This window comes from Oryzias latipes, chromosome 14 (assembly GCF_053564925.1).
Source record: "Oryzias latipes strain Hd-rR chromosome 14, Olatipes_Hd-rR_3.1".
Lineage (NCBI taxonomy): Eukaryota > Metazoa > Chordata > Actinopteri > Beloniformes > Adrianichthyidae > Oryzias > Oryzias latipes.
In genome coordinates, this window is record NC_136250.1 from 15970320 (window position 1) to 15996882 (window position 26563).

Consider the following 26563-nt stretch of genomic DNA (forward strand, 5'->3'; position numbering starts at 1 on the left):
TCACTGCCTTTTTTCCAGGCTTGCTTACCGGGCAGCTGTAATCATCATGAATAGTTTTACCCTTATAATTAAAGGTGTGTGTGGTCTGTGGATAGTAGCTTTTTCAGCTGTTGTTCACTCTATTAAATCAGTTAAAGAAGACACCTGCAACTATTTTTTTGTTTTGTTTTGGCATTTTTAGCCTGCAACAAAAAATGTTTTGTGACAAAAAAAATCGAATACGGTAATTTAGAAGTTATTTCCAAACTGCGACAGACTGGCAACCTGTCCAGGATGTCCCCAGCCTTCGCCTGCAAGTGGCCGGGATAGACTCTGTCAGTCCCGTGACCCCGAAAGGGACAAAACGGATTAGAAGATGAATGAATGAAGGAATGAATGAATGAATGAATGAATGAATGAATGAATGAATGAATGAATGAATGAATGAATGAATGAATGAATGAATGAATGAATGAATGAATGAATGAAAGAAGTTATTTCCAAACCTTCTGCACATATGTAAAGAAAGACAACAGGTTGATGTTATAGAGTCGCTGTGGATATCGTCTCTGACTCTGACTATAATTTTTAAGGTCAGATTTTGTGTTTATTTTGCTGAAGATTTTTAATCATACAATCCTTACAGCTAATAAAATGTGATTACTTTTATTATTAGCTTTTACATTTGTTGCATTGCTCTTATTCATGTATCAATAAAATTAAAAAGAACCGCAAAAGCTCTCATTATTTTTTTAGAAGCATTTGCATTAAAGAAATACAATGTAATGTTTTGGCATTGTTAAAATGTTTAAATGCAAATTCGATCTCCATATTAAAATAATGTATATGGCTTGTTTGCACGTGTTTAAACAACCCTATAGGAGCAAACAACTCCTGCAATGTGAGGCATTTTGAACAGACTTTAGCTGTTATTTGTTTTACTTTGATTGCATTTAAAAATAAATGCTTTTTTTATGTATCATATTTATATATTATGGCGTTTTGCATGTGCAAAAGCTGTGATCAACGGTAGGCTCTTGTCCCTCCCTGCACTGCCTGCTATACTGGGCCAGTAAGTCATTAAACTAACCAACAAGGAGGATCAACTTCAAATAGAAGAATTCTAAATGCAAAAAAAGAATAAAAATGTTAAATATAAATCCTTGTCTAAACTCTTCCAAATCGTATGATGTGATTTATTTAATATTGAAACTATTAAAAGCCTTTGCTGAGTTAATTCCATTTTAAAAGGTAAAATCTCAAAATCAGGATTCCACATCTCAAAATGGTTTTGTGTCTTTACAGCACACATACACACATGTGGGTTTTTGTGGCGGATCTTTGAGAGCGTCTTGGATAGAGGAAACCTTTTTAAAGCTTGCTTCTCTCTTAAAAGCAGTGGCCCCTCACAGTGTTTACCCTGGTTGATTATTTAGTCCATGAATACCAGCTTGATGCTTGTCCTTGTGAGGAGGCAGTTTGTTCAGAGATAAACGTCTGAGGAATGTCACCCAGTGAGGTTGGTTTTCTTTAAGAAGCAGAAAATAAAACAGAAGTTCTACATGTAGTCATCAGTTGTGTTATATTTTAAAAGTTGATTTGTGCTACGATACTACTGTTGCTTTCCTGTGTTAATGTTTGTGTTACAGTGCTATTTGAAGACAAAACACAACAAATTTGGAGTAAGATGAATTAAAATCACAGTTCCATTTTCTGAAATATTAGTTTATCTCCAAAAAGCTCAATATCAGCTGTTCCACGCGCTATCAGAACACAAGTTTGACACACGAACAACAGGGGAAAAATCTCATAATCTAATGTGTGTAGACCTCCAGGTGAAGTAAGAGCATGCTGGGATATGAACCTGAACATCTGTCCTGGTTAGTGAGCTGCTGCTCGATCTCAGTGCACAAGGTCAGACCAGAATCACACGTTCTCATGAGGAAAGAAACGGACTGGAGACAAACTGTCAGATTTACAATGTAAATAAACACTGTCATGTTGGTTGGCCTTTTTCAGCAGTCAGGCAATTCTTTTCCCCCCTAAATTTTCAGTGCTAGTTGTCTCAGCATAACCTTTGTAGATTGTCTTAACTCCAGAGAAAAAAAACTAAAGGAAATTTGAAAACAGTTTTTATAACAAGAGTCAAATAAACTTTATTGAGCCCATTCTATCATTACATTTGATAGATTGTAATGAGTGAACCTCAAGGAGTGAATGCAAAGTTTGCACCACAACACTTTCCCTTCACAGCTGAGATTGCGAGCGTTAAAACAGATGGAGGTGGTGTTGACTTGTCAAAGTGTGAATTCCCTCCAGCACACGCTCCACACTCTCCTTTGTTGAAAATCTTTTATAATGTAGGATAGATGAGGAGAAATGGGAGCTTCCACAACGTCTGGAAAAGCTTCAAACTATTTCAAGGAATTAAAGGTGCAAAAGTCTGTTAAACAGCCTTTTCCAAAGATTCTTTAAATATACTATTGGTTTTCTCGACAAATACTTTTTTTGTTCATTTCATTTGATAAAAGTTTAAGATTTTTTTTCCCCCCAAGAGCTTACAGGAACATTCAAGTGGCATATAGCTTGAATCATTTTGGATAAATAAAAATCAGCTAAAAAAGATGATAAGTTATCAGCAACATTTAGCAATATATACATGTATGTATATGTGTTTAATCCTAATAAGTAAAACTGCATTTTTAACCCCAATTATAAGACTAGAGTCACCTTCATCTGTTATTCAGCATCTATTATGCACAGATAATGAGCCATTTGTGTTGCAGTTAATTAGTTCAAATCCCAGAATGTCAAACAAACCTTCCTGGATAAACAGCCTGAGGTACAACACCCTCAAACTGTTCAGAGGCTTGTCGGGAGCTGCACGTGATGAAGTACCATTTGGCACATGGACTCGTCTGAGGGGGAGACTTCAGCATCTTCTATGTCATTGAGAAATAGTCTCAGCATAATATCTCAATCAGACTTGGATGATTGAGATCACAGTTACAAAAATCAAAAACTGTCTATTCAAACCATTGCTCCATTTTCTAAGACTGTCCAGTTGATAATAAAGGCCTGGACAGCTGAGAAGGTCACCCTTTGGAGAACCCATTAAAGTACAAGTCCCAAGAGGAGCACACATGAAACCAAATCAGAGCCGCCTCTTCCCCGCTTCCTCCCTGGAGGGCTGTAAACTACATGTGCGCACAGCCAAAGCAGCCACATCACAGGGTGAGGCTGCAAGTGTGCGCAGCATCTTTTGTCTGTGAATCTGAACGAAAACGGGATCATCTCCACAAAAGGAAATCAACCGACTGCAGGTTCATTCATGTTTTGTACTGCTCAATCAGCCACAGCTCGCAGTTTCAGGCAGAGCAGAGCGCAGCGCCCGGTGGGTGCGTCTGCGTCTCATTCATGTCTCTAGAAGAGGGGGAAGCGGGGGTTGGGTGGGGGGTTCTAAAGCCTGCTTGCACTGGTCAAAGCTGCAGCCAAGCCTTCCCGCGTAACAGAGCTGACAGAATCTCTAACCAGGTTGAGATGCATGAACAGAATTTAGAGCGCGGTCACGCGTTCCTGCGCCCCCAGAAGCACAATGCGAGCATGCACCACAAAGGAACCGGCGCGCTTCTGCAGGAGGAACACGCCGGCGATTTCCTGCATCCCACCTGCTTGTGTGGTGTCGGTCAGGTCGTAGTTGGTGCCAGGATACTCCCTCAGCTTTCTGCCACTCAGGTTTAGTATTCCCGAACACACGGCATCCTCCAGAGCCCGCTCCAGGCTGCGGGCCGTGTGGTGCTGCTGCTGCTGCTGCTGCTGCTGGTACTGGTTGATGCCCGTGCTCCAGTGGGGTCCGCTGGGGATGTGATTGTTCTGTATAGTGACAGCTCCCACGCTTCCCTGACTGGACGCCATTTTCGTCAAAAGAAATAACTCTTACAGTAATAAGAGCGCACAGCCGCTGCCTCTCCGCCCATGCGCATACAAGGGTGCGTTCCCGGGACGGACGCTAGGGGATGGGCTTCTGAGGTGGTGATGATGATGATGATGATGCTGGAGATGGTGATGATGGGGAGGGCATGGGAGCCATTTTAGGCTTTTGCCCCTTTTTTTCGCCTGGTAATAGACACTTCGTTGCGGTGGGCAGCACAACGCAACAATATATAATATATTGCAACAATAAAGGTGATAAAGTTTACATTGGCTGTTTGCCCTAATGATTATGGAGAAGGTAGGGTTTTCTACAGGTGACCTAACCTCAGAACAAAACTGGATCGTTACTTTGCAGGTGGTGTTTATATGGTGTTTATATAGGAATTTTTCTCGCATTCTTTTCCCTTTTCCTTACATTTGTGATGTCATGTAGGTTCCAAAACAAACCAGTTTTATTCCTATTTCTTACAGAAATAGTCTATTTGAAGCACTTCTTTGGTGAACATGGTGTCATTAAAAACAAATCACATTTATTTGAGCTTATTTTCAAGAATGCTCTACCCAATGAAATCTTGGATAAAAACGTACATATATATGTTGTTTTCACCCCGAAATCAACAGTAGATGCCCGTCCTCCTGACCCAACCCTCTGGATTTATCCGCACTTCATGGGACTCGTTCGGTACATGCGCACAGTGGAAAGCGCCCCCACGTGGTCACAGTGGGTTAAAGCACTGTACAAATGTGTGATTTTTTTTTTTTTACAATTTACATCTCTTTTTAAAATAGCATTCAATAAAATCATTCCACTATATGAAGCACACTTTTCAAAAATTCGCACTGCAATATTATGAAAAAGATATTCTATGAATGCCAAACTTTAAAAAGTTCTGAATTGTTTTCATTAATATGTTTGTAATAAAGCCAACATTAACGTGCTTATCTGTCAAAAAGAAAGATGTAAAGTCCACTATTGTCATATTAAATATATGCCATTGATGTGGGAAACAATGTGTTCATGGAAAATATGTAGACATTTCAAAAAGTTATCTAAATGAAAGCCAATAATAAATGTATTAGCTTTATAATTTGTTCGACTATTATAAGTTTATCTGTGTAAACATCCACTGGGGTAAGTTAGGCTAATTTCCGTCTGTGTTTCCATAGCAACAGCAAGGCCTTGCCCACAGATGCGCCTGTCTGTTAATTCATTTTTAACATTACTGATTTAAACATAAATACATATAATTTTTAAAAGATCGGTCGAGTAAATTTTGTTTTAAATACTTATTCACCTCCTTGCGTACACAAATGTCGCACACTTTGTATTTTTCTCGCACTGTTCATTGAAAAAAGAAAGAAAAATTTAAGTAAATGAGAAATGAAAATTAAAATAAAAATAATAATAAAGCCATCTACCACATGAAAATTAAAGGGGAATGCAGTTGTAGTTGGTGACCAGCTATATGTGGCTACAAATCAATTCAGTGTGATGACTGCAGCGGGTGACGGAGTCTCATTCAGGAGGAGCTGATCTGGAGCCTGTTCTCACCGAGGAGCGCTCCGTACCCTTCTGGTAATTCGTTTAGTCACAAAAACACATGTGTCCACAAATGCAACAGCGATAAGCGCACACCGTTCCAGCCCAGGTATGGAGCAGCGTGCACGCAGAGCAGTGCAACGTCTGTGCTACACACCCAGCAGCCACTGTGATGTTCTGTTTGTTAGCTTGCTAAAGTGAGCGTTGCATTTGGATGTTGACTGGGCAGACCCCAGACTCCTTTACACTTTGTATGTGCAAAGTAGCTGCAGCGGTGGGTTGAGGCGATAGCACATCGCTGCAATAGTCGCCTTAAGGCGGAGGATAGCTTCCCTTTTTCCAGGTGTCCAACGACAGGTAGCTATGCTAAACATTAATGTTAGCTAATGCTAGCTAACATCGCGAGCTGATTGCTTGCATTCAGTTCAGGCCTGTTAACACCGCTTCCAAGAAAACAAATGGTAAAGCTCTTATTCTTGTTTGGGGAGGTAACATATTTATATAGTGCTATAATGGTGGTTTATAAACTTTTTTTGCTGTGATTGGTTTTGTTTTTAGCAGCCCTTTAGTCGAGTTGCTGCATGCAAGCGTCACCAGTTAGTTAGCAAAATGTAATCGTGGTTTAGTTTATTCCCCTTTTCCTTCATTCCTGTGTTAGGATGAACATAAAATACAACATGTTGAATTCATGGGAGCTGCTATGGCTTTAAGCTTTTCTGACCCAATAGCCCCCAAAATGTTGCAACAGTTCCCAGCATTACATGAATATAATAATAGACCTCAACCTTATGGCCACAACATTTTCTTTATTGATTCTTGGTCAAATATGACAAATAAGTGAACAAAGATGGTCAACATTTTTTTAAAATGTTAAGTAAACTTTTGCAGGAAGTAATTCAGGAGGAGTTCATTAAAACTATATTTAAGAAAAAAACATAATAATTTTTCAATTATATATATATATATTGCCTTTGAATAGTTTGAGATTAACAGTGTATTACTGCAGTATAAGAATACTGTCAGTCTTTTTATAATATCATAAATGCAGAAATGTCTGGTGTTTATTTTTGGTAACTTTTGTTTTGCCTTTGTCTTTGTTTACAGTTTGAAAATGGCTGACAAAAAGGGAAAAATTGCCACTCCAGTCAAAGTGCTGACAAAAAAAGAACAAGAACAGCTAAAGAAAAAGGTATAGAAAAAGTATTTGCTTTGTGGTTCTATAAAAAAATGCGTTGTTATTATGAGAGGATACTTTTTTCTCTCCCTTTAGAATACATAATAACCAGCTTATTTTAATTACAATGAAAAATGGGTTCAGGTAAAGGGATCATATTGAGATGCTTTTTAATTTTTGAATATTTTTACTTTATTAAAGGAGGAAGAGAAGGCAGCTGAGGTGTTTGAAGAATTTTTGGCATCATTTGAGAGCAATGATGATAGAAAAGTGAAGACTTTTGTCCGTGGAGGAATTGTTAATGCAACTAAAGGTAAGTTTGTGGGTCCATTGCTTCTGCACGGGACTATTTAAGGAGAAATACATGGTGTAGACAGAGCAAAATACGCATCATTAAAAGCTTGGTGCAAGCAAAGAAAATGGACATTTTATGGGATATGGCACATTTATACTTTTCTTTTTTATGCATGTATTAAACTACTTATTAAGGTTAAAATCTATTCATGCTTTTAAATGTAATTATAGTAATGCCAACTTTTTATTTTTTACCCAGTTGATGGTCTATAATTTCAAACGGCTACCAAATAGAAACTGTATTTTAAGGTGACATAGTTTAAGTATTTCATATATTTAATTTTTGTATTTAATCAAATAAATAAAGGTGGGATTTGTTCTGTACTTGACAATAAAACACTCTCAGTATAGTAACAGAATGATATATTTTTTCATTTCATTTGGTGAAGTATTGGTTATGATTCCAGTTTTCTTGTTCCATTTAGTTACCGAACAGAAGTGATATTTGATGGTGTTTTCTACTATGTTATTGTGTTGCTCTGAAAGACATCATGAATGACACACCAATGGGATTCAAGGAATAAGTTGAACCAAACTCTTAATGAACAAAAGCTTTGATTGTGCTTTTTACAGAAGAGGAGGCGGCGGAGGTCAAAAAAAGTAAGCTCTACCGACCAGCAACAAAGTTTTCCCCCGTGACTCATCACGTCTCGGCCTCATCATCTGCCGAAAGCAAAAAAGCTGTGAGTACCGATTATCTTTGAAGTGGACCTCACTCCTGACTCTAGTTGCTCATGACTTCTCACACAGTCGTTGTGAAACTGAACCATTTTAAGTCCCTCTTAATGAGATTTCTGCGTGTTGGATGAACAGGCTTTCAAAAGAAAGGCAGATGAAAAGAGGAAGAGTAACCTGGAGTTGTTCAAAGAAGAACTCAAGCTGTGAGTCTGTTTGCAAACACTTCTGTTCTTTGTTATAGCTTGGTGGTTTTTTTTTTTTTAATAAAAAGCCATTTTTGTGTATGTGAAATAAAAAACAGAATACAAGAGGAGCGTGAGGAAAGACACAAAAGGAAGAAAAATGACGCTGGTGGAGGGGCTGAAGGAGGAACATGTGCAGATTTGGACATTCCACTGTCTGGGAGATCCAGTGAGAGTTTAATTTATGGAAAAAAAAAGGATGCTTTTATTCAATATGTTGCAAACCTCGTCTTCACCTCAGGCCTGTCTTCACCTTTCAGTGTTATATGATGACCTAACAGTGCCGGTCACCACTAACCTCTACATCAACTGCATAAGCCCAAAGGTAAAGACACACCCCGACCTTAACCGCATCCCCACACATCATGTATCTTTTTTATATTTTCTATCTATCTAGATGAACGAGGAGATGCTCTGCAGAGAGTTTTGTAAATATGGCCCCCTGGCAAGTGTAAAGATAATGTGGCCTCGAACAGAGGAGGAGCGAGGCAGGACTTCAAACCGAGCTTTTGTGGCTTTCATGACACGGAAAGATGCAGAGAGAGCCATGGCTGCTCTCGATGGTATAACTGAGTTCTCTTCTCCTCTAATTTTGAAACTATCATGTTATCTCTGTGGCAAAATCTCAGTTTATCATTGATTATGACAGCAGTGATGTCTTCTGCCTTTAGGTAAAGTGATTATGGGCTTTGAAATGAAGCTGGGATGGGGCAAACCAGCCCGCATCCCACCTCAGCCTCTTTACACGCCAATCGGAGTGAGAGCCGCCCCGCCGCCCCCATCCGGACTCCCGTTTAACGCTCAACCAAGGGATCGTTTTCGCAATGACTTCACCAAGCCACTGAGCTCGTCTAAATCAGAGCTGGACAAGGTACAATCCTGTAGAGCTGGTTACGTCCCTCTAGAAGGACTCAGCAGTGTTCTTGATTTAGGATTAAACAGATTTTTTTTTTATTCTTTAGTTTTTTGCTTTAAAAAAAGACACTTTTTTCAGATCTACATTTTGCTGTTAAAAATGTCAAAGATTTGTTGTGAAAGACTTGAATCATATTCTATTGATGTTGGCTCATATGATAGAGTGTGAGTGTTTAGTTTTGATGTTTTAGCCTCTCTAAAGTGAATATGAATGCTGTCACCAGTTTCTATGCTAAATATGTCCTGCAGTACAGGTACTCACTTTTTAATACTCTCACTATTTGATTTGACTTCACAAACAGACTCTGTCCGAAGCCGTAGTCAAAGTGGTTATCCCAACCGAAAGGTACACACACTCTTCTTACTACGACTGACCAGTTGTCACAACACACGTGTCTTAGGACAAAGGGCTGAGCTGCACTTGTATCCACACACATCCCTGAAGGCAGGAGGGACCAGGGTTAGGAGCTGCTCTTGCACATGTGTAGACGCTGCAGTCCTCACACAGTAGGGGTGTGTATCTGTAAGAGTCTGGCGATGCGATATGTATCCCGATACGCGTCCCACGATGCAATACATATCGCGATATTGTACCAGCACACTTTTTTGTTTTTTTAAGAGTATGACTTAGAAAAAAAATCTACCTGAATATTAATGCACCTTTCATTGTAATAAAATTGTAATATTTATTTTATTTATTGATCACAATGTTGGGCACTGCAACTGTATTTCATATATAAGTGGCTTTTACCCAAGCAAATTCATAGTGCTTTTATTTTGGTAACTTAAAATATATAAAGGGAACATTCAGGGCGTTAGAGCAGGTCGTCCAACAACTGAAGGGTTGGCGGATCGATCCCCGCTCTCCCCAGCCAGCTGTCAGCCCCCGAGCACGGCCAGGCTACAGCTCACCGCTCCCTCAGGGGATGGGTCAAAACACAGAGAAGACTTTCCCCATTGTGGGATAAATAAAGTATCAAGTCTCAATTCAACATTGTCTGATTTCCACAAGAAAATAATTTTTAGTATAAGAAAAAAAAATGACATGAATGTGCCTTAACCAATAAGGTTCTAAAAGTATGATTGAGTAAATAAAGTGCTGTTTATTTTCAATATTGCTTAATGTAGCTTATACAGTATTTTTAAATGGTTCAGGAGCCTGAATGGTGCTGCAAAAACAAAGGAGAGAAAAACACAAATTCTTTCCAGAAACAAAGTGTGAGGATGAGGCAGCATGACAGGATGAAGGAAAGTTGCCTTAATGTGGCAAAGATGCTTTGTTTACATGACAGTCTCCACTGCAGCCACGCTTTCTCACCCATGGAAGGAAACTAGTAACGGTCATCGCCATGGTGTCGGCCTGTTTTCAGAGCGTTGGACACATCACTCTGATCCATCAGGTCGCTGAGCTAGAATCTATTGCTGTGAGGTTCTGCAGAACTTTGGCCCGCTTTGTCAAAAACATTTTGGCTGTTGCTGCGTGCATTAGCCGCTGCACTGCTGCAGTGCTTCACTCGTTCCTATCTGAGCTACAAAGCACTGCCATCCGCGTTTTTATATGATACTGGCAGAATATTCAATCCAATCACTGCAAACCGTCTGGCTCCAACATGGCAGCGTCCTTATTGCACAAAAAAATGGCGACTGAATTGACTTCATTTCGTTGGAGCTGAAAGTGAGCTCTTTTCTGTGGGTGACGTCACACACTCGGTCCAGTTCTCACACACACACACACTAAATGCTCCTGGATCAGGTCAAAGTAGGGACACATCTACACAAACATGCATGAATGGACTGATCTGTGATCAGTAAGAAATTACAGAACCACTTTACAGAACTGACGAATGTTTATGGGGCATATTTTCTTTATCACTAAAGCAAATATCGAACAATTGGAATTAATAAAGAAATGGAGACATTTTTCTTAACAGTTAGCATGATTGTGTTTGCCCAAACTTCTAAATGTAAAAACTGAAGGACAGTGAGTGATGCACAGCTGAAAACCAAGTGTCTAGTAGTCTTGTTCTAGATGCTGTTGTGATTGTTTCTGTCAAGATGCCACCTGACAGTCAGACATTTTCTGCAGGCCTTTACCTGATAGTAAAACCACCCCCCAAAAACAATCAAATGCGTTGAGTTAAAAAAAAAAAAAACCCACTCTGATGCACGTCTCTTCGTCCACAGGAATCTATTGTTCCTCATCCACAGGATGATAGAGTTTGTGGTGCGTGAAGGTCCCATGTTTGAAGCCATAATAATGAACAAAGAAAAAAGTAATCCAGACTACAGGTAGGTGGGCTGCTTGTGTTCATGTTCGGTGGGTTTAAGAGAAATGTCTTTTCTCCTGTACTTATTCTTTCCTCTTTTAGGTTTCTATTTGACAACAAGAGTCAAGATCATGTTTATTATCGCTGGAAACTTTTCTCCATTCTGCAGGTGTGTTTTTGAAAAAACTTCAATAAAAAATAATTGTTTTTTTAGATTTAGATCAAGAGTGTATGTCTGTTTTTTTTTTTTTTTTGTCTTCCTGTTAGGGAGAGACTCCCTCAAAGTGGAGGACAGCAGATTTTCGTTTGTTCCGAGGAGGCTCGCTGTGGAGGCCCCCTGTCCTGAACAGCTACAGCGAAAGCATGGAGGTGGAGGATCCGGTTCCTCCTGAGGAGGAACTGAAGAAAGGGCAGCTTAGAGCGGAGTAAGTCCACTCACTCGTTACTATCGTCATTTTGAGTTTTTTTTTTAAGTACTAAAAGATATTCTTCTATCAACAAAACTTAGACACAAACAGAGACTGGAAACACTTCTTAAAGAGCTCACTCCAAGCAGAGAAGACATCGCCAATGCCATGCTGTTCTGTCTTGGCCGGGCAGATGCTGCAGAGGAAGTGGTGGGACTCATAGCCGATTCTTTTTCTTTGCTTCAGACGCCCCTTCAGATAAAGGTTGGTTTGCTGCACCAGACGATGCATAGAAGATGTAAGGTCAAAAATGTGCTCGTGTTGCCTCCTAACCTTTTTTTTTTGTCCTCACCTCCACAGATGGCCAGGTTATATCTTGTGTCAGACGTGTTGCACAACTCATGCGCCAAAGTCGCCGGTGCATCATATTATCGTAAATAGTAAGAGACTCTGCTTCAGATCCACTTCACCGCTGATGCCTTTCTTTTGTCTCATGGCCCTAAATTATTTGTCCTTTCAGTTTTGAAACCAAGTTACCACAGATATTTGGAGACCTTAATGCAGCACACAAAAACATCCAGGCCAGGCTGCAGGCTGAACAGTTTAAGGTAACGTTACTGGTTTGCACCGTAGAAGGACGCTTGCCTAAGAGAGAACAAAAGACCAGGTCAACTGTTTCTTATCTCCACAGCAAAAGGTCATGATTTGTTTTAGGGCGTGGGAAGACTGGGCCATATATCCAGAGCCTTATCTAATTCACCTCCAAAATATCTTTTTGGGCTACGCCAAAGCTGGGGAGGAGGTGACGGAGACCGTGGAGGTGAGCTTATCTCCTCCTTTCAGGCTTCCCTGCCTCACTGTGGCAGTTGGAGGAAGACAGCAAGACAACCAAAGCAAACATGAGCGTTTGTCTGTCTGTTTGTAGGAAGAATCGGCTGAGATTGATGGTGCACCCCTGGACCGAACCGCTCTAGACGGGCTGCCTTTGGGCAGATCTGTGGATGACATCGATGGCTGCCCCTTGGGCTGGGACCCCCTGGATGGAGTCCCAGTTGATGACATTGATGGGGTTCCTTTAGGGGTTTCTAGTGATGACATTGATGGAGTTCCATGTGAGTTCATTATGTAAAATTTAAAGGGGGGGGAAGCACAATTGCAGAATTTGACTTTTTACTTGTTTGTGGTCAAATAAAATGCAGCGTAGCCTCAATAAAATGATTCATACGTCTGCACCGGGCTTGTGTTTTGTTCCCACAGTAGATGAAGGCAATACTCTCTCAAGAATCCCTTTGTCTAAATGGGAGAAGATGGGTGACAGTAAAACTTTTCCTCAAGGTAAGTCAAGTTAGCATTTCCTCCTACTGTAACGGCAGATTTTTCTAATTCTTTTTTCTTTCTCTTTCAGCCAAAACTGAGTCCAAATGGGACACTATTGGGGATCAAGACAGTGAAGATGAAGCAAAGATTCGGTAAGGCTTAAGGGATTCGATTACTGAAGCATTTAGGATTACAGTTGACACTTTCCTTCTTTTCTCTCTCCTGGCAACAGTTCTAACTCGCAGGATGAAAACGAAGGCTCAGAAAGCGACAGCAGTGCCGATTCCTGCAGCTCGCCTAACTATGACAGTGCAGTTTTCCAAAGCTCGCTTCGAAGTTTCCAGATGTCTGAGAGCAAAAGGAAAAAGTTGAGGGAACTGGAGGTAAAATACAGAAACATTTGATCGTCTGACCTGAAGACCATTAAGTTTGGATTCAGGTTCACAAACTCTGTCTATATTATAAGCACGTTAATTAATGTTTACATCTACACGGATGCGACCCAGGTGAAGGTTATGAAGATCCAGGATGAGTTGGAATCTGGCAAAAGGCAGAGGAAACCTGGAATTAGCATCCAAAAGCAAGTGGAGCAGTACAGAAACAAACTTCTGCAGAAGGTGAGCTGACAAGAGCTGTGTGTGGAAAAGTGAACCTCCTTTATTAAACGTATTTGAGGATGGAATTGTCCTTTGTAACCTAGACTATTTTCAAATATTCCTCCAAACTTTAAAGTGTGATCAGGAAACTTTCTCCATTTTTAAATATCAAGTTTTAGTTCTCATAGTCCCACTCCAAAAAACTCTTGATCCATTTTAAAAGCATTCCCAGTCTTTTAACTATGATCGTGCCATTTTTAGCTGTCATTTTTTAGGACCGTTTCTGCAAAGCAGCAGGAGTTCATTAGAAATTCGTTTTTGGCGGCACAGGTGCTGAGCGTTTACATACATGCTCTCCTGCAAGCTTACAGCCCCTCACAATCCTAACCTAACATTACCGCTGCAACACAAAGGGTAAGAACATGGAGGTATGTGTCTGCAGGCAGATGAATCAGAATGAAGCAGAGCAGGGAGCTTGTGGTCAGTGGATCACACACAAGCTTTTTCAAACTGCATGTTTCTGCTCCTGTTCTACAATTTGAATGAAGAAATACTCAGGAAAAAAAAAATCAATATTTTAAACTGAAATTGGCCCCAAAAAAACAAAAAAACACTGGGAATGTTTTTACAATAAAGATGACTTGAGTGGGATTTTAAAAACAATTTTCATGAATGTTTCTTGATTTTGCTGAATTCGCCTCCAGAGATGCTGTAGGAGCCTCCGTGTCACAGTCTGCTCAGGAACCCTACACACTTCAATGACTCCTCTTTTGTCTTTTGCAGGAATTTCAAAAAGATGAAGAAAAGAATGAGAGGTCAAAGGCCAAAGACAAGCCGAGAGAGGACAGAAGAAAGGACAGAAAACGCAGCATTGATCCCGGAGACCGAAAGTCGAGGAGCATTTCTCCTTTAAAGCAAGTGCTTTCATGAAATCACCTGATGTGTTCCTGCATTTGGTAGTGATGTCATCAAACCTGTCATTGTTCTTGCTTACCGTCAGGACAAAGTCCCCCAAACGGTCCAAACGCTCCCGATCACCATCTCCAGATCACAAAGCAAAGAAATCCAGATCCCGCTCGCCACATCGCTCCCACAAAAAGTCAAAGAAGAGCAAACACTGACTTCCAGCAGGGGGCGTCCTCATCCAGGACCGCGCTTCACAAACCAGCTGGTGTCTGCGAGAGGACTTACTGCAACCATCCACCCTAGCTTCACCCTTTTATATAATGACATTAAAACACTGTAACTATGTATATTTTTTTTCATGTTTGTTTTTAAAATTAAAACCAGAAATCCTCCTGCAGACTTCTGACACTAAAAGCTTTCATGGATGAGCATTGGTATTGAAAAAAGAAAAAAGAAAAATATGACATAGTAAAGAACGGAGGCTTGTCCTGCTTTTTGAGGCAAACACAAAGCGACAGTCTAGTTTTTGTGGATGTTTTTTTTAATTGAGCAAAGTACTAGAACATATTTTTGTGCTTACAAAAATCAGTAAATGTCATGAAATGTGCTTTAGGAGAAAGTCATGTGAAGTACTTTAAGAGCCAGTAGTATTTCTGGAAGAAAAAGAAAAAAAAACAGCCCCGATAATAATTAACTGCATCCACATCTGATGAAATATTTTAAAGGAAAGCCTCAGAAGCAGTTAAAAAAAATAGAATTTGAAGGCAAAATACTTTAGAGATTTCATGTCAGTTTTAAACAGCTTTAAATGAAATGTTTTTAAAATATTTGGGGGGGATTTTGATTCTTTGAAACTGTTTTGCTGAAATGTGAAAGCCAAAGAAACAAGTAAGGTGCCCAAAATGCAGCAGGCCTTCCCGCCACTGCATAAATGTTCACTTATGTGAATAGAACTGCTTACATGGCATCTCTGGATATCTAAAAGCAAAATTATTCACAGTCACCTGGTATGAAAGATAAAAAATAGAAACAGAAACGAGGCGTCCCACCTCTAGCTATATAAATGAGTCTGTTTCTCCCATCCATTTCCTTTGAACAATAACCGTTAGATAAATGGATGATCATAGAAGACTCCCGACAAAGTACTCTCAATTCAACAGGACGTCATCTGAGGAGATCAGACCTCCCAAGTGCTCAGTACTTCTTCACATTGATGAAAACCTTGATGGCTCCAGTGAAATCAGCAGACAGAAGAACCTCCGTGTGATCCGTCTTTAGTGCTCCTGCAAGAAAACAAACAAACTGACTTCCAAAAGCAACAACAAAAAAAGCAACATCGTCCAGCTTTGAAGTAAACCACGCTGGCTAACCTGACGGTATGGTTTCAGAGTCTGTGGAGTCCAGGCTCTTGCTGTCTGCTTCTGGCTTCTCTGCTCCAGCTTCCTGTGGAACTATGAGGTTTGGATGGGGGGCAAATATGGCAGAAGTGACCACTGCATTGTGTGCTGTAAGAAAAAAAAAAAGATCCTGCTTTATTACCGGCTCAGATGCAGACAATAATAAAAGGTTAAAGGTCATTAGACCATGAATGCACAAAACATAGTAACCTTTAATCCCTTCCCAGAAGTCATTGCGGTCCCGCCGTACAGATGTGAATTTGCTCAGGTCGTGGTAGGTGCTCCAGACGTACACATATTTATCCTCTGAGCCGCTGACGATGAAGGAGTAGTCATGGCTGTGAGGACAAAGAATAACAGAAATAAAGACAAAAACAATAAAAACTTTTCTGCAAATGTTTTATAACTTGGGGTCAGGGGTCTCAAACTCTGATCACTCAGGGCACCAAAATCCCAAACACGCTGAAGGTTCTGGTACATGGCCTGTCTGTCCTGGGGGAGGATCCCTCCTTCATGTGGACACCCCTGAGGTTTCTTTTTTTTTTTTTTTTAGGAATTTTTCCTTACGGGAAGGAGGGTCTAAGGGCAGGGATGCCCAGTTTAGTTTGTTTAGGGGATCCGTAGCTGATACGTTACCAGTGCTACATTTCGGCGGACAGCGGAAGTGCTGCATCATGGGACTTGTAATGAATGTTATCAGCGCCACATTTCGCAGGGTCATTAAAGACTCTATAAAATGATCTGGCCCACAGAACTTGACTTTGACACGTGCTTCAAGTGATAAACGCTCCACTCACCTGAAGCTGGCCTTAATTTGGCTGCTGCTGTTGACGCAACCCTTGTACTTCATGGACAAAGACAAATCCCTCAGGTCATACAGGCGAATGCGGGAATCGTTCGAAGTCACCAAAATCTAAAGGAGTACAGTATATCTGAAATACAACAGCCCTCACTGTTAAATAAAGTTCTTGTGGAAGGACGGTGTTACCTTGTTTTCTCCTGGCAAAGGTTCAATTCCTGTTATTTTGCGTCCGACTCTGTTCCTGCCTCTGGTGGATCTCACATGGATTTGAGTATGGTATTTTAGACGCTGATAAATGATGAAGAAATGGTATTCCATATTAGAAATGTTTTGTGATGCTTTCATGTGCAGTTCAGAAATACGAAAGCAGTATTTACAGACAGGATACCTCTGTGTCATAGAAGATGCATCGGCCATCATAGGTGCCAATGACGGCGTATTTCCCATTTTGACAGAAGTTAGCAGCCGTGATGAGTCGAGTCTGCCCGTCTACTTCATTCCACAATGCAACTTTTTTGTCCGGAATGTTCCAAAGGCGAAGTTTTCCATCCAGGGAGCCACTTAAAAAGTATCTGTCATCCTAGGAAAAAAAAAAACATTTTAATAAAAGATTTGTACAAATATGAGCAGATTTAAAACGATTCAACTCACCCTGGGGTGGAAAGCGATGGCTGTGACAAAATCAATGTGCTGGAAGCAGCACAGGCACTCCCTCCTGGATATGTGCCATAACCTGACTGTTTTATCCATGGAGGAGGACAGCAGGAAAAAGTTCTGCAGAAGCACAAAAATATGAAAAGTGAGACGAGAAATTGCTTTCTCCTTCCTGAGATTTGAAGGAAAGAAGACCACCTTGGACCAGGAGAGGTCCAGCAGATCAGCCGTGTGGCCTTTGTATTTGCAGAAAGGTATTTGTCGAAAAGGAGCATTTCTGTCTTCACTATCTGGGTCCTCGGGAAAACAACTTGCCTGAAAGACGGAGAGAGTAGTTGGTGAGTAAAACAGGATTAGCTGACATTTTTGAAAACTGATGAACACAAAAAGGAGGTGGTCTTCAACTCACCCCTGGATCAGTGTCAGACTTAGATGAACATAAACTTTCCTGAGAGGGGGAAGGAGAAACTCGACCTGAAAAACGAGCAGAACTCTTAGTGCCGCATTCAATGGTCTTATTACCAAGAATTGGTCAATTGAATCTGGTAGTTATCCCACCTTCAGTGTTGTACTTTATTCTCATGTTGTTGAAATAGTCAAATGCAGTTTTCAGGACCCAGATGCGGACGATGTTATCTTGGCCCGCACTTGCTAACAGTCGCCCACAGTGAGAGAACTTCATGGTCCAAACAGCCCCCTGAGGAGAAGATATTTAAAAATGTGTCAATTCTGGACGACCCGGTGAGTGAACCGCTCAGGGGATCCTACCGTGTGCTCTCCGCTTAAGTCCTGCACAACTTTGATGTGATCAAAGTCAAAAGGGCCCTTGAAGCCATGGGCTGCCTTGAACTTGGCGGGCCGCGTGTAAGGCATACCCTCGTCATCACTGGACGACTGGTCATCCTGATCTGTGTGGAACACTGAGGAAAGACCCGAAAATTATGACAACAGACATTTTGCAAAAAGAAATGAGCAAACCTGATTTTATGTCACTTTTTTATGCAATCAACAGAGGAACACATTAAGATGCCCAAGTTTAGTTCACTCCTGACTTTATTCTTTTCAGTTCTCTTTTGTTCTGACTTAAACATGTTTCCTAGATAAAGTTGCATGGTACATCGTCATTGCTTTCATTTTCTCTTTTTTCCTTCAAACAGCTGTAATTCTATCTTGGATTGTGCAGGTTCTCTCATTTAAAAAGATGACAGAGGCCTGTAATTTTCATCACAGGTAAACCTCAACTATTAGAGACAAAATGGGGGGAAAAAAACATAAAAATCACATTATCTGATTTTTAAAGAATTTATTTGTAAATTATGGTGGAAAATAAGTATTTGGTCAACAAAAGTTCAACTCAATACTTTGTTATATACCCTTTGTTGGCAAAGGGTATATAACTGTTGCTGGTATTTTGGCCCATTCCTTCATGCAGATCTCCTCTAGAGCAGCGATGTTTTGGGGCTGCTGCAGGGCAACATGGACTTTCAACTCCCTCCGAAGATTTTCTGTGGGGTTGAGTTTGAGGTTGTGGACAGGTGTCCTTTATATAGACAACCAGTTCCAACAGGTGCCATTACTACAGGTAACAGGTGGAGGACAGATGATCCTCTTACAGAAGAAGTTACAGGTCTGTGAAAGCCAGAAATCTTGCTTGTTATTGACCAAATAACTATTTTCCACTATGGGTTACAAATAAATTCTTTAAAATGAGACAATGTGATTTTCTGGATTTGTTTGTTCTCTCATAGTTGAGGTTTACCTATGATGAAAACTACAGACCTCTGTCATCTTTTTAAGTGGGAGAACTTGCACAATTGGTGGCTGACTAAATACTTTTTTGCCCCACTGTCTCTGGTCATTTGTAATTCTCTTTTACTTTTTTCTTAGTGGTATTCCTTTTGAAAACTGACATTTTTCACACCATTAAGAATAAAAAGTGATGTTTTTTCTTTTATCAGGGGGGGAGATTACATCAACAATTTCTCATTTCCAACATAGACTTTCTTTTGAAATTAAACCATGAAATCAAGTCAATTAGCTGTTTCCAGGTAAATCCCTAAGAAATTGACCTGAAGATGTTTAAGCTGCCATGTTTTTCTGTACCTTCATCCCGCACGCTCTTCACTTTGTTGACAGCCTTCTCTCCATACTCTTCAGCGAGATGCTTGGCCCTCTTCACAGATTTCCCAAAGAATTTTTTCAACTGAGTTCTGGTTGGAGATCAAAATCAAAAAGCTTTATTTTCCACGCTGCATCATCTTAAGGTAGAAAACCAGAAAAAAAACAATGAATTGTTAAATATTACGTTCTCTGTTTCAGCTTTCCTCCATCGGCTTCGGTCAGCTGAGTCTGTGACTTATCGTCATCATCTGACTGAGCTGCATCATTCCTGAGAGGAAAAAAGAAAGTAAGAGAATAAATCACTTTAAGCACAATTCCCCAATTAAATAAACAGAAATGCACATCTGCTTACGTGATGTACTCTTTGGTCCTTCTCATGATGTGCAGAGTGAGGGGGTTGATCCCTGCAGGAAGTTTCTCTTCTGCCTGAATGAGCGGGATCTCCTCCCCCGTGTCTAAATTCTTGATCATCACACTTGCTAAGATTTCCTACAGAAGGGTAGAAATTAGGGCTCTGACGATAACCGCATCACCGCGGTGATGAGGTCATCACCGCACTTTTTTTTACGCACTTTTGTTTTTATGTTTTGCAAATGGTGCGTGATTGGAACTTTAATAAACACATTAAACACATTCATCTTTGCTGATAATTTCCTTTTTCTGCTAGTCCTGTGTTCAGATTTTCCTTCTTTCTTTCAGACTGTTGTCTCCTTTTCTCCAACCGCGCCCGTCACTCTCTGTCGTAGGTGCGCGCTCTCACCGTCTGCCTCTGCGCTGCACGTGACACGCGGCTCCCTTTACAGTTACACAAACAGGCGCGCGCTTTCAGAAGCACACATCCTCATTCTACAACAGAAGTTTCCATCTCGCGAGGAAACTGCTTTCTAATTATTAATTTCCATTTCCATTGTATTCATTTCCATTACACGCTGCGTGCGTTCTTAAGTGCGCGCCACGGCCGCCCACCGGAGGATTTTGTGTGTGTGTGTGTGTGTGTGGGGGTATTACTGTTCTCCTTCACTCCGTAACACCAAACATGAACGCGAGCTGTTAGATTTCCATGAAAATCACTACATGTTTTGTTTGGGAACTATTTTTTGCAGCGTAACGTTACGTGTCTGTATAAACAAAGGCGGAGCCTCCTGCCCCGCGTTCTTCATGTTTGTCGGGCTTCACAGCTACCGGAAAGGTGACAGTGTCTGCAGTCTGCTTATTACTGGGCAATACATAATATTCTGAGAAGACGTCTGTACCAAAAAGCACAGGTAAAACTTGCGTGCAGCTCCAGAGCGGTCCGCTGCAGAAGAATCCACACCCCCCCCAACACACGTGTGCGCACCTTACTCCTATTCCTACACAAGACGCTCCGCGCTGACACAGTCAATCTACAACACCTATAGTTAGTTCACAAGTTAGATATGTAGTTGTTAGTTGTTACTGTTATTTTTTAATAAAGAATAGTACGTTGTAATTGTATTTGTTTCCGATGCGGCCGCCAGGGGATTTTATGTTTTTTATTTTTTTAGGGGGGGGGGGGGGCTGCGGTTAACTGCGCCCCCTGGTGGTTCATAACCGCGGTGATCAAAAATTCGAAACCGTCACAGCTCTAGTAGAAATGTTACTGTTCAATTATATTGAGAACATGCAGGTGTTCAGACATGATAGAAAACCATTCCAAACAAAGAATGTAGGGGAAACTAAAACCAATAGAGGGGCTCTCACTTCATCTGTCAGTTCTCTTCCAGAGTTGGAGCGTGGACGCTGGGGGCCAGGGGTCTGTCCTCCACCCTGCGATGATGCCTGCTCATCTTCATTTTCCTTCAAAAACAAGAGGCAAAAAAAAAAATGAAATTAAAAACAGTGAACCACTTTCTGACTAAAATAATGTCCATGTTACTAACCTGCGCCGTCACCACTTTGTCCCCACTGGTGGCGCTCGCCAAATCCAAGGAATGCTGCAGCTCTTTACTTAAACTCTTTCCTGTGCTGCAAGGAGACACCAGGCCAGACGGCTCCAGAGAGCCAGAACTGCCTGAACCCACTGCAAAAACTGGAGAGAGAAAAAAAAAAAAAAGAATGCTGACATCTTTTCCAATCTGCTTCACAAACATCTGACAGTTGAAGGGAAAAGTGGCCCCACAGCAGCTGAAGCTTAGTTAAGAAAACAAAAAAGGCTGCAAATTGTCTTGATTTGTAAACACATTGAAAAGAATATTTTTATCCCGGGATGCATGTTGAATACTAGAGTTTTTTCAGTATAACAATGTTCTTGACGTTTTTTTCTGCTTTGTTTTGAGCTCCAAGTGTTAGAGGTGAAAACTCAGCCCATGGTTTATAGTCTTCCCTTGAAACCAAATTTCACAGATGTCAGTTTTTAATAATTGTTATTGTGCAACAGAAGTCACATGGTGAATGATGTCAGTCATTCTGACAAGAACAGACTTGTGTAGGAAAATTCGGAGCAAAACTTTAGAGCATGAAACAGCTTCTGCGCTAAAAACGTTTACTTAACTGAAATAAAAGCATCCATGAATGTGATTTAATCCAATAGGTTTAATTCACCACAAAAACTTTATACAAGAATGCTTGTTTTGGTCCTGTAGCCTACCTTCTAACCCACTGGGCCTTAAGCTTTCCTGTGACTTTTTGGACGGTAAGCTCGGCCAGGCCGGAGGAGGCGGCCTCCGTGGAGGGACCACGCCGGGAGGGGGCGGCCGTGAGGGAGGAGGCTTCTTAGTGCTGGCCACAATATCTGGTTCTACTGTGAACTGCCGTGGAGGCTTCATCGGCCCTGGCGAGTCGGACTGTGCTGGTCTGTCCGTCATAGGAACCTGGTCTAAGATGTCTGCAGGTCTGCAGTCCCGCACACCTTCAGCAGGCACACCAGCCCCATCAGGCTGACTCTGTCCAATAGTTCTGGTGATGTCTGGAGGCTGAACTTGCTCCTGAGATCCATCCGATGGTCCCAGAGCATCCACGGCTTCAGGAGCAGGGGAAGAGTGTTCTCCATTTGCTGCTGCGCCTTTCTCCGGTTCCTCTGGCCTACTGGCGAGTTCTGGTGCAGAAGCCGGTGTTTCCTGCTCCACTCCTTCAGAGTTCTGCTGTTGCCTTGGCTCCGCCTCTGCTCTCAAATCAACGTGGAGATGATCTAAGAGCTGAACTACCTCTCCAACATCTCCTTTCTGACTCTCCTCAATGATGCTGTCGATGATCTGTGAGAAAGAGAAACAAGTTTATTCTACAACAAAAATGGTCAAATATTTGACAAAACATTAAATAAAAGCATCGCAATGAACAAAACCGGGTTTTTATGTGCTAGTAGTAGCTAATCTTAAATGGGAACCAGCGCAAACCTATAATCCACTTGAAAATACAGATACGTTTTAAATACATGCATGATAAGAGATGGAAAGAAAACAAACCTGCAAGGAATCATCTTGCTGAGTTTCAGATGCGGCACATGCAACATCCTGCGCCGCAGCATTACCTGCACCTTGTGAGATCTGCTGAAGAATTCAACGAAAAAAGACAAAAGGAGAAACAACAGATTACGATTGAAGATTTTGATCTGCCACTTAATGCATAATCCAGATCACCCAGTTATTGGCCACATTTTATGTGAAGCTAACCTCGATACTCATGAAAATATCAACCTAAAGTACTGCAGGGGTCTAAAAGGGAAGGATTTTATCCTTTCATAAGGAAAACAAATCTGAATTTACAGAAAGATAAGTAATGCAACACTAAACTATTGATTTTTGTTTTTCATTATTGGTTCAGAACTATGAACATTTAGGTCACAAGAAAAGATAAGCAACTAACTAACTGAAAAAATTGAAACTTGAGTCATTTAGTAACAAGTTCATGACTAACTAAGAATCTAAAACTGATGATTACAAAAAAAGGTAGACAACATTAAACTGTAAGTGGTTTCAAGATTCTTGCATTTATAGGAGTCAACAGAACATAGAACTCATAGGATAAAGGAATAAAAAGCTGAAAAACAATAAGATAAAAAATAGATCGAGTTAGGGATACAAAGAGGACAGATTTCTTGGCCATGGTTACATTTACTTCAAAACAAATGGTTTTAATTTGTATTTTGTTTTTAAATACAATTTACAAAAGCTTTCACCTTTTATTAGTTATTGATGGTAAGTGATATAAAATCTCAAATTGTCAGTTTATTATTTTTACTCAATTGCAACAAAACACAACTAACACATAAGCATTAAAGCGTTGATAAATAAGTTACTTTTATCTATTCTGTCCAACAGCTGCACTCTCTCCGTTTGAAATGCTGGGGATTGGTTTAATAACCCTAACTGGATGTGTTACCTAGCTTTAACCTATGCTTACTAGTATTACAGTACTTTATTTTTTTTAAAAGATTCCGATACTGAAACCATGCCTAAAAATGTATCCATCACCTTTGCTCTGATTCTGCAGGAAAATTTAAATATAAAATAAATTAAAACATACCATATATAAATCTCAAAAAATACAACAAGCAGTACAGTAAACAGTACAGTAAAAGTTTAATCTCTTTAATTGACAACAACTAAAAGCACTGTCTAGACTTGCATTCGGGCACACCTTCATAAAGTAAAATATTTGGGCTTTTTTACATGTTGGTGACCATCAATGCAATTTCAAGCAGCAGTTGCAACATTCACGATAGCATTAGCCTGGATTCAACATTAAAGCTTTAAACAAATATACCTGGGCTGTAGGATAGGCCAACTTCGCAGGCGACCTAAATAGAAACAAGAGACAAAGGTAAAACCACGAATTCAGTGAAGTTCAGAGAATTGATAAGGCGTCATTGATTTGAACTTGGAATCTTTATGAACTTAGTGTTAATAAATAATACTAACAAAGGTGTGGAGTTGTGCAACAAAATTCTGCAGGACATTTTCTTGCAGTGACATTTACATTCTGTTTAGGAAACCTGCGTCCGTTCTGAGTACCACCACCATGTCAGATCATGAATTACCAACGATGTGAGCCAAAAGCTACTTTTCAAACTATTTATTCAATTTCTTTTCGTCTTTTCACAAACATTTCACAATGATTACAAATCTCTTTGCCTTTCTGACGAATTGATTTGGCTTTCAACTCTGGAATTTTCTAGATCTCCTTGATCCAAGTCATTTAACATGTTCACTTTAGCGAAGGAAACAGTTTTTTCAGGAAAATGCTGTGGTGTTTACTGTTTGTACAAGAACCAGCTCCCAGATCACCATAACAGTCCAAGAATGTGATCATGTGACTAAAGTGTCAGGCTTCTTCGTTACGTCTACAAACATTTAGTAAACAAAAATACTAAACAGATCAAAATTTAAGTTTAAATTAAGAAGCAGGTCTGAATGAAACCTTTTCTGTACTCGAATCCAGTTTTTCAAATATCCGGGAAGCTGCTGCTTGACTGGAGGTTTGTGAGCATAGCACCGCCTGTCATTTAGTAAATAATTGAGATACAAAGTGTTGTAGGGAACAATAAGGTATGCTCTTACTCTTTTGGAGATGGTGTAAAAGTTACGTCTTCAGGAGCATCAAAAAACTCCTCGGTGTCGCTTGTATCTGACGCCATGCTAACGCCAAATTAGCTTCCAAGCTAAGGGTCCAACAAATCAGCCAGAGGGCTCCGTAAATCCCCAACCTGTGGGTTTTCAAGTCTTATCCGGGTGTGTTTGTCTTGCCATAAATGTACGTCAATATTAACTATGGAACTCCAGGGACAAAGCCCAGGCGACTTCAAACTTACTCGTCAAACGTCACGGCATAACGTTCCAGCCGTTACTCACAGCTAAAGCTAACGAACTGTCACCTCTTTTAAATGGGTCTACAGCAGAATCTCTTCTGCCATGAAGGCTAAAGCTAAACGGTCCGTTTTGACAACAACGGCAGCTGTTGAGCTAACGGAACTGCGTCGGAAACGATTTACTCATTAGAAAGACAAACATCTTGATGTGATCACTGATATGTTAACATTTAGGCGTAAAGGCGGGGCTGTACAGCTGAGTTGTACTGGCGATCGTAAAAAACAACTGATTTAAGAATGACTGTCCTCTGCTGGTTCGGAGGGAAACGTTGTTTTCCCACGTAAAATATAGTTTCGACACACCCTATTTACTGTAAATAGTTTCCACAATAAGCTTTCTATCTATACAATGTAATGGCATCTAAAAATAAAACTTTTCCTTTCAAATTAATTTGCCAACTTATTTACGTGTGTCTTCATGTGAACATTTGGGGGGGGAATTAACTTATTACTTTTTACCAAAACGACTATTGATTGATTGATTGATTGATTGATTGATTGATTGATTGATTGATTGATTGATTGATTGATTGATTGATTGGTTGGTTGATTGATTATTTATTGATTTATTGTGTTTGTTTGTGTGCATGTTTGTTCATCGAACCACTGGAAACCAAATTGAGACACAACTTTATTATTGTATCTGTTTCTTAAGAATTACAACCACAATAATATACTTACTTTCATTTGAGCTTCAATATGCTTTTTTGAGTAGTTCACAGGTCTAGTGAACTACTAGACAGACAGACAGACAGACAGACAGACAGACAGACAGACAGATAGACAGACAGACAGACAGACAGATAGACAGACAGATAGACAGACAGATAGATAGACAGACAGACAGACAGATAGATAGATAGATAGATAGATAGATAGATAGATAGATAGATAGATAGATAGATAGATAGATAGATAGATAGATAGATAGATAGATAGATAGATAGATAGATAGATAGATAGATAGATAGATAGATAGATAGATAGATAGATAGATACTCTTGCGGAGGATGATTGTATTGTTGACCTTATCTATTAAACTATGTCACCTAATTTAAAAGACTTAAAAAGGTTTATCATTTTATTTTTTTTATCTCAGAATAAAATAAAGATTTTTCCCTAGGGTTTTCTTTGATTGGATGTTTATCTTGCAGGACACTTGTTTGTTGTCCAGTCCTATTGTTCAAAAACCTTGAAGTCAACAACAAATTTTAATCACATCAATGTTTAAGCATAAAAAACCTTCGGGAGATTTCAATTTTAAATTGGGAATATTCTTGTGCAAAACAGGCTTTCTCAACATCTTGAAATGTTATCTTTCTGCATATACATTAGACTGAAAATTACAGCAAAAATGTCTCTTGATTTCAGATTATCTGGGATGTAGAAATGCATGTCATCTCTTTTGGATTACTATTTTTCAAAGCAATAAAATAAAATTGTCATCAAATGTTTTA

General features: G+C 40.1%; 3 protein-coding genes across 10 annotated transcripts in view; 1 reads left to right on the forward strand and 2 right to left on the reverse strand.

Moving 5' to 3' along the window:
- lrch2 (leucine-rich repeats and calponin homology (CH) domain containing 2) overlaps positions 1–3998 on the reverse strand; it is a 42677-nt gene extending 38679 nt beyond the window's left edge. For both annotated transcript variants that reach the window (XM_011483441.4, XM_011483442.4), the window contains exon 1: positions 3648–3998. In XM_011483441.4, the coding sequence (XP_011481743.1) occupies positions 3648–3894 (247 nt within the window). In that variant the 5' untranslated portion in view covers positions 3895–3998. The remainder of the gene's footprint in view (positions 1–3647) is intronic.
- A 1352-nt stretch (positions 3999–5350) lies between these two features.
- zgc:163098 (U2 snRNP-associated SURP motif-containing protein) lies at positions 5351–14707 on the forward strand. 4 transcript variants are annotated; one of them, XM_023962915.2, is made up of 24 exons: positions 5351–5488; positions 6557–6641; positions 6828–6939; positions 7554–7663; positions 7794–7861; positions 7960–8069; positions 8161–8225; positions 8298–8463; positions 8572–8771; positions 9118–9161; positions 11000–11104; positions 11185–11251; positions 11350–11507; positions 11591–11753; positions 11850–11929; positions 12010–12097; positions 12181–12309; positions 12415–12601; positions 12747–12824; positions 12895–12958; positions 13039–13189; positions 13313–13423; positions 14186–14316; positions 14403–14707. In XM_023962915.2, exons 2-24 carry the CDS (start codon positions 6564–6566, stop codon positions 14521–14523), a joined length of 2586 nt encoding a protein of 861 aa, XP_023818683.1. In that variant the 5' UTR covers positions 5351–5488; positions 6557–6563; the 3' UTR covers positions 14524–14707. The 4 variants fall into 4 exon arrangements, with proteins under 4 accessions (XP_023818683.1, XP_023818681.1, XP_023818682.1 ...); XM_023962913.2 differs by having other exon boundaries at positions 5402–5561; XM_023962914.2 differs by lacking the exon at positions 5351–5488 and adding an exon at positions 5543–5913.
- A 124-nt stretch (positions 14708–14831) lies between these two features.
- wdr44 (WD repeat domain 44) lies at positions 14832–25528 on the reverse strand. Of its 4 annotated transcripts, none has more exons than XM_023962911.2 (21): positions 25050–25528; positions 24799–24944; positions 24005–24038; positions 22705–22788; positions 21891–22494; positions 21184–21332; positions 21005–21100; positions 19635–19771; positions 19467–19550; positions 19265–19371; positions 17930–18081; positions 17720–17858; positions 17571–17635; positions 17360–17476; positions 17159–17281; positions 16896–17087; positions 16694–16795; positions 16503–16618; positions 15916–16043; positions 15679–15813; positions 14832–15591 (listed from the first exon to the last, which is right to left on the reverse strand). In XM_023962911.2, exons 2-21 carry the CDS (start codon positions 24873–24875, stop codon positions 15503–15505), a joined length of 2730 nt encoding a protein of 909 aa, XP_023818679.1. In that variant the 5' UTR covers positions 24876–24944; positions 25050–25528; the 3' UTR covers positions 14832–15502. The 4 variants fall into 4 exon arrangements, with proteins under 4 accessions (XP_023818679.1, XP_078786780.1, XP_023818678.1 ...); XM_078930654.1 differs by having other exon boundaries at positions 22705–22785; positions 25050–25364; XM_023962910.2 differs by having other exon boundaries at positions 24799–25522.
- Positions 25529–26563: the final 1035 nt, after the last annotated feature.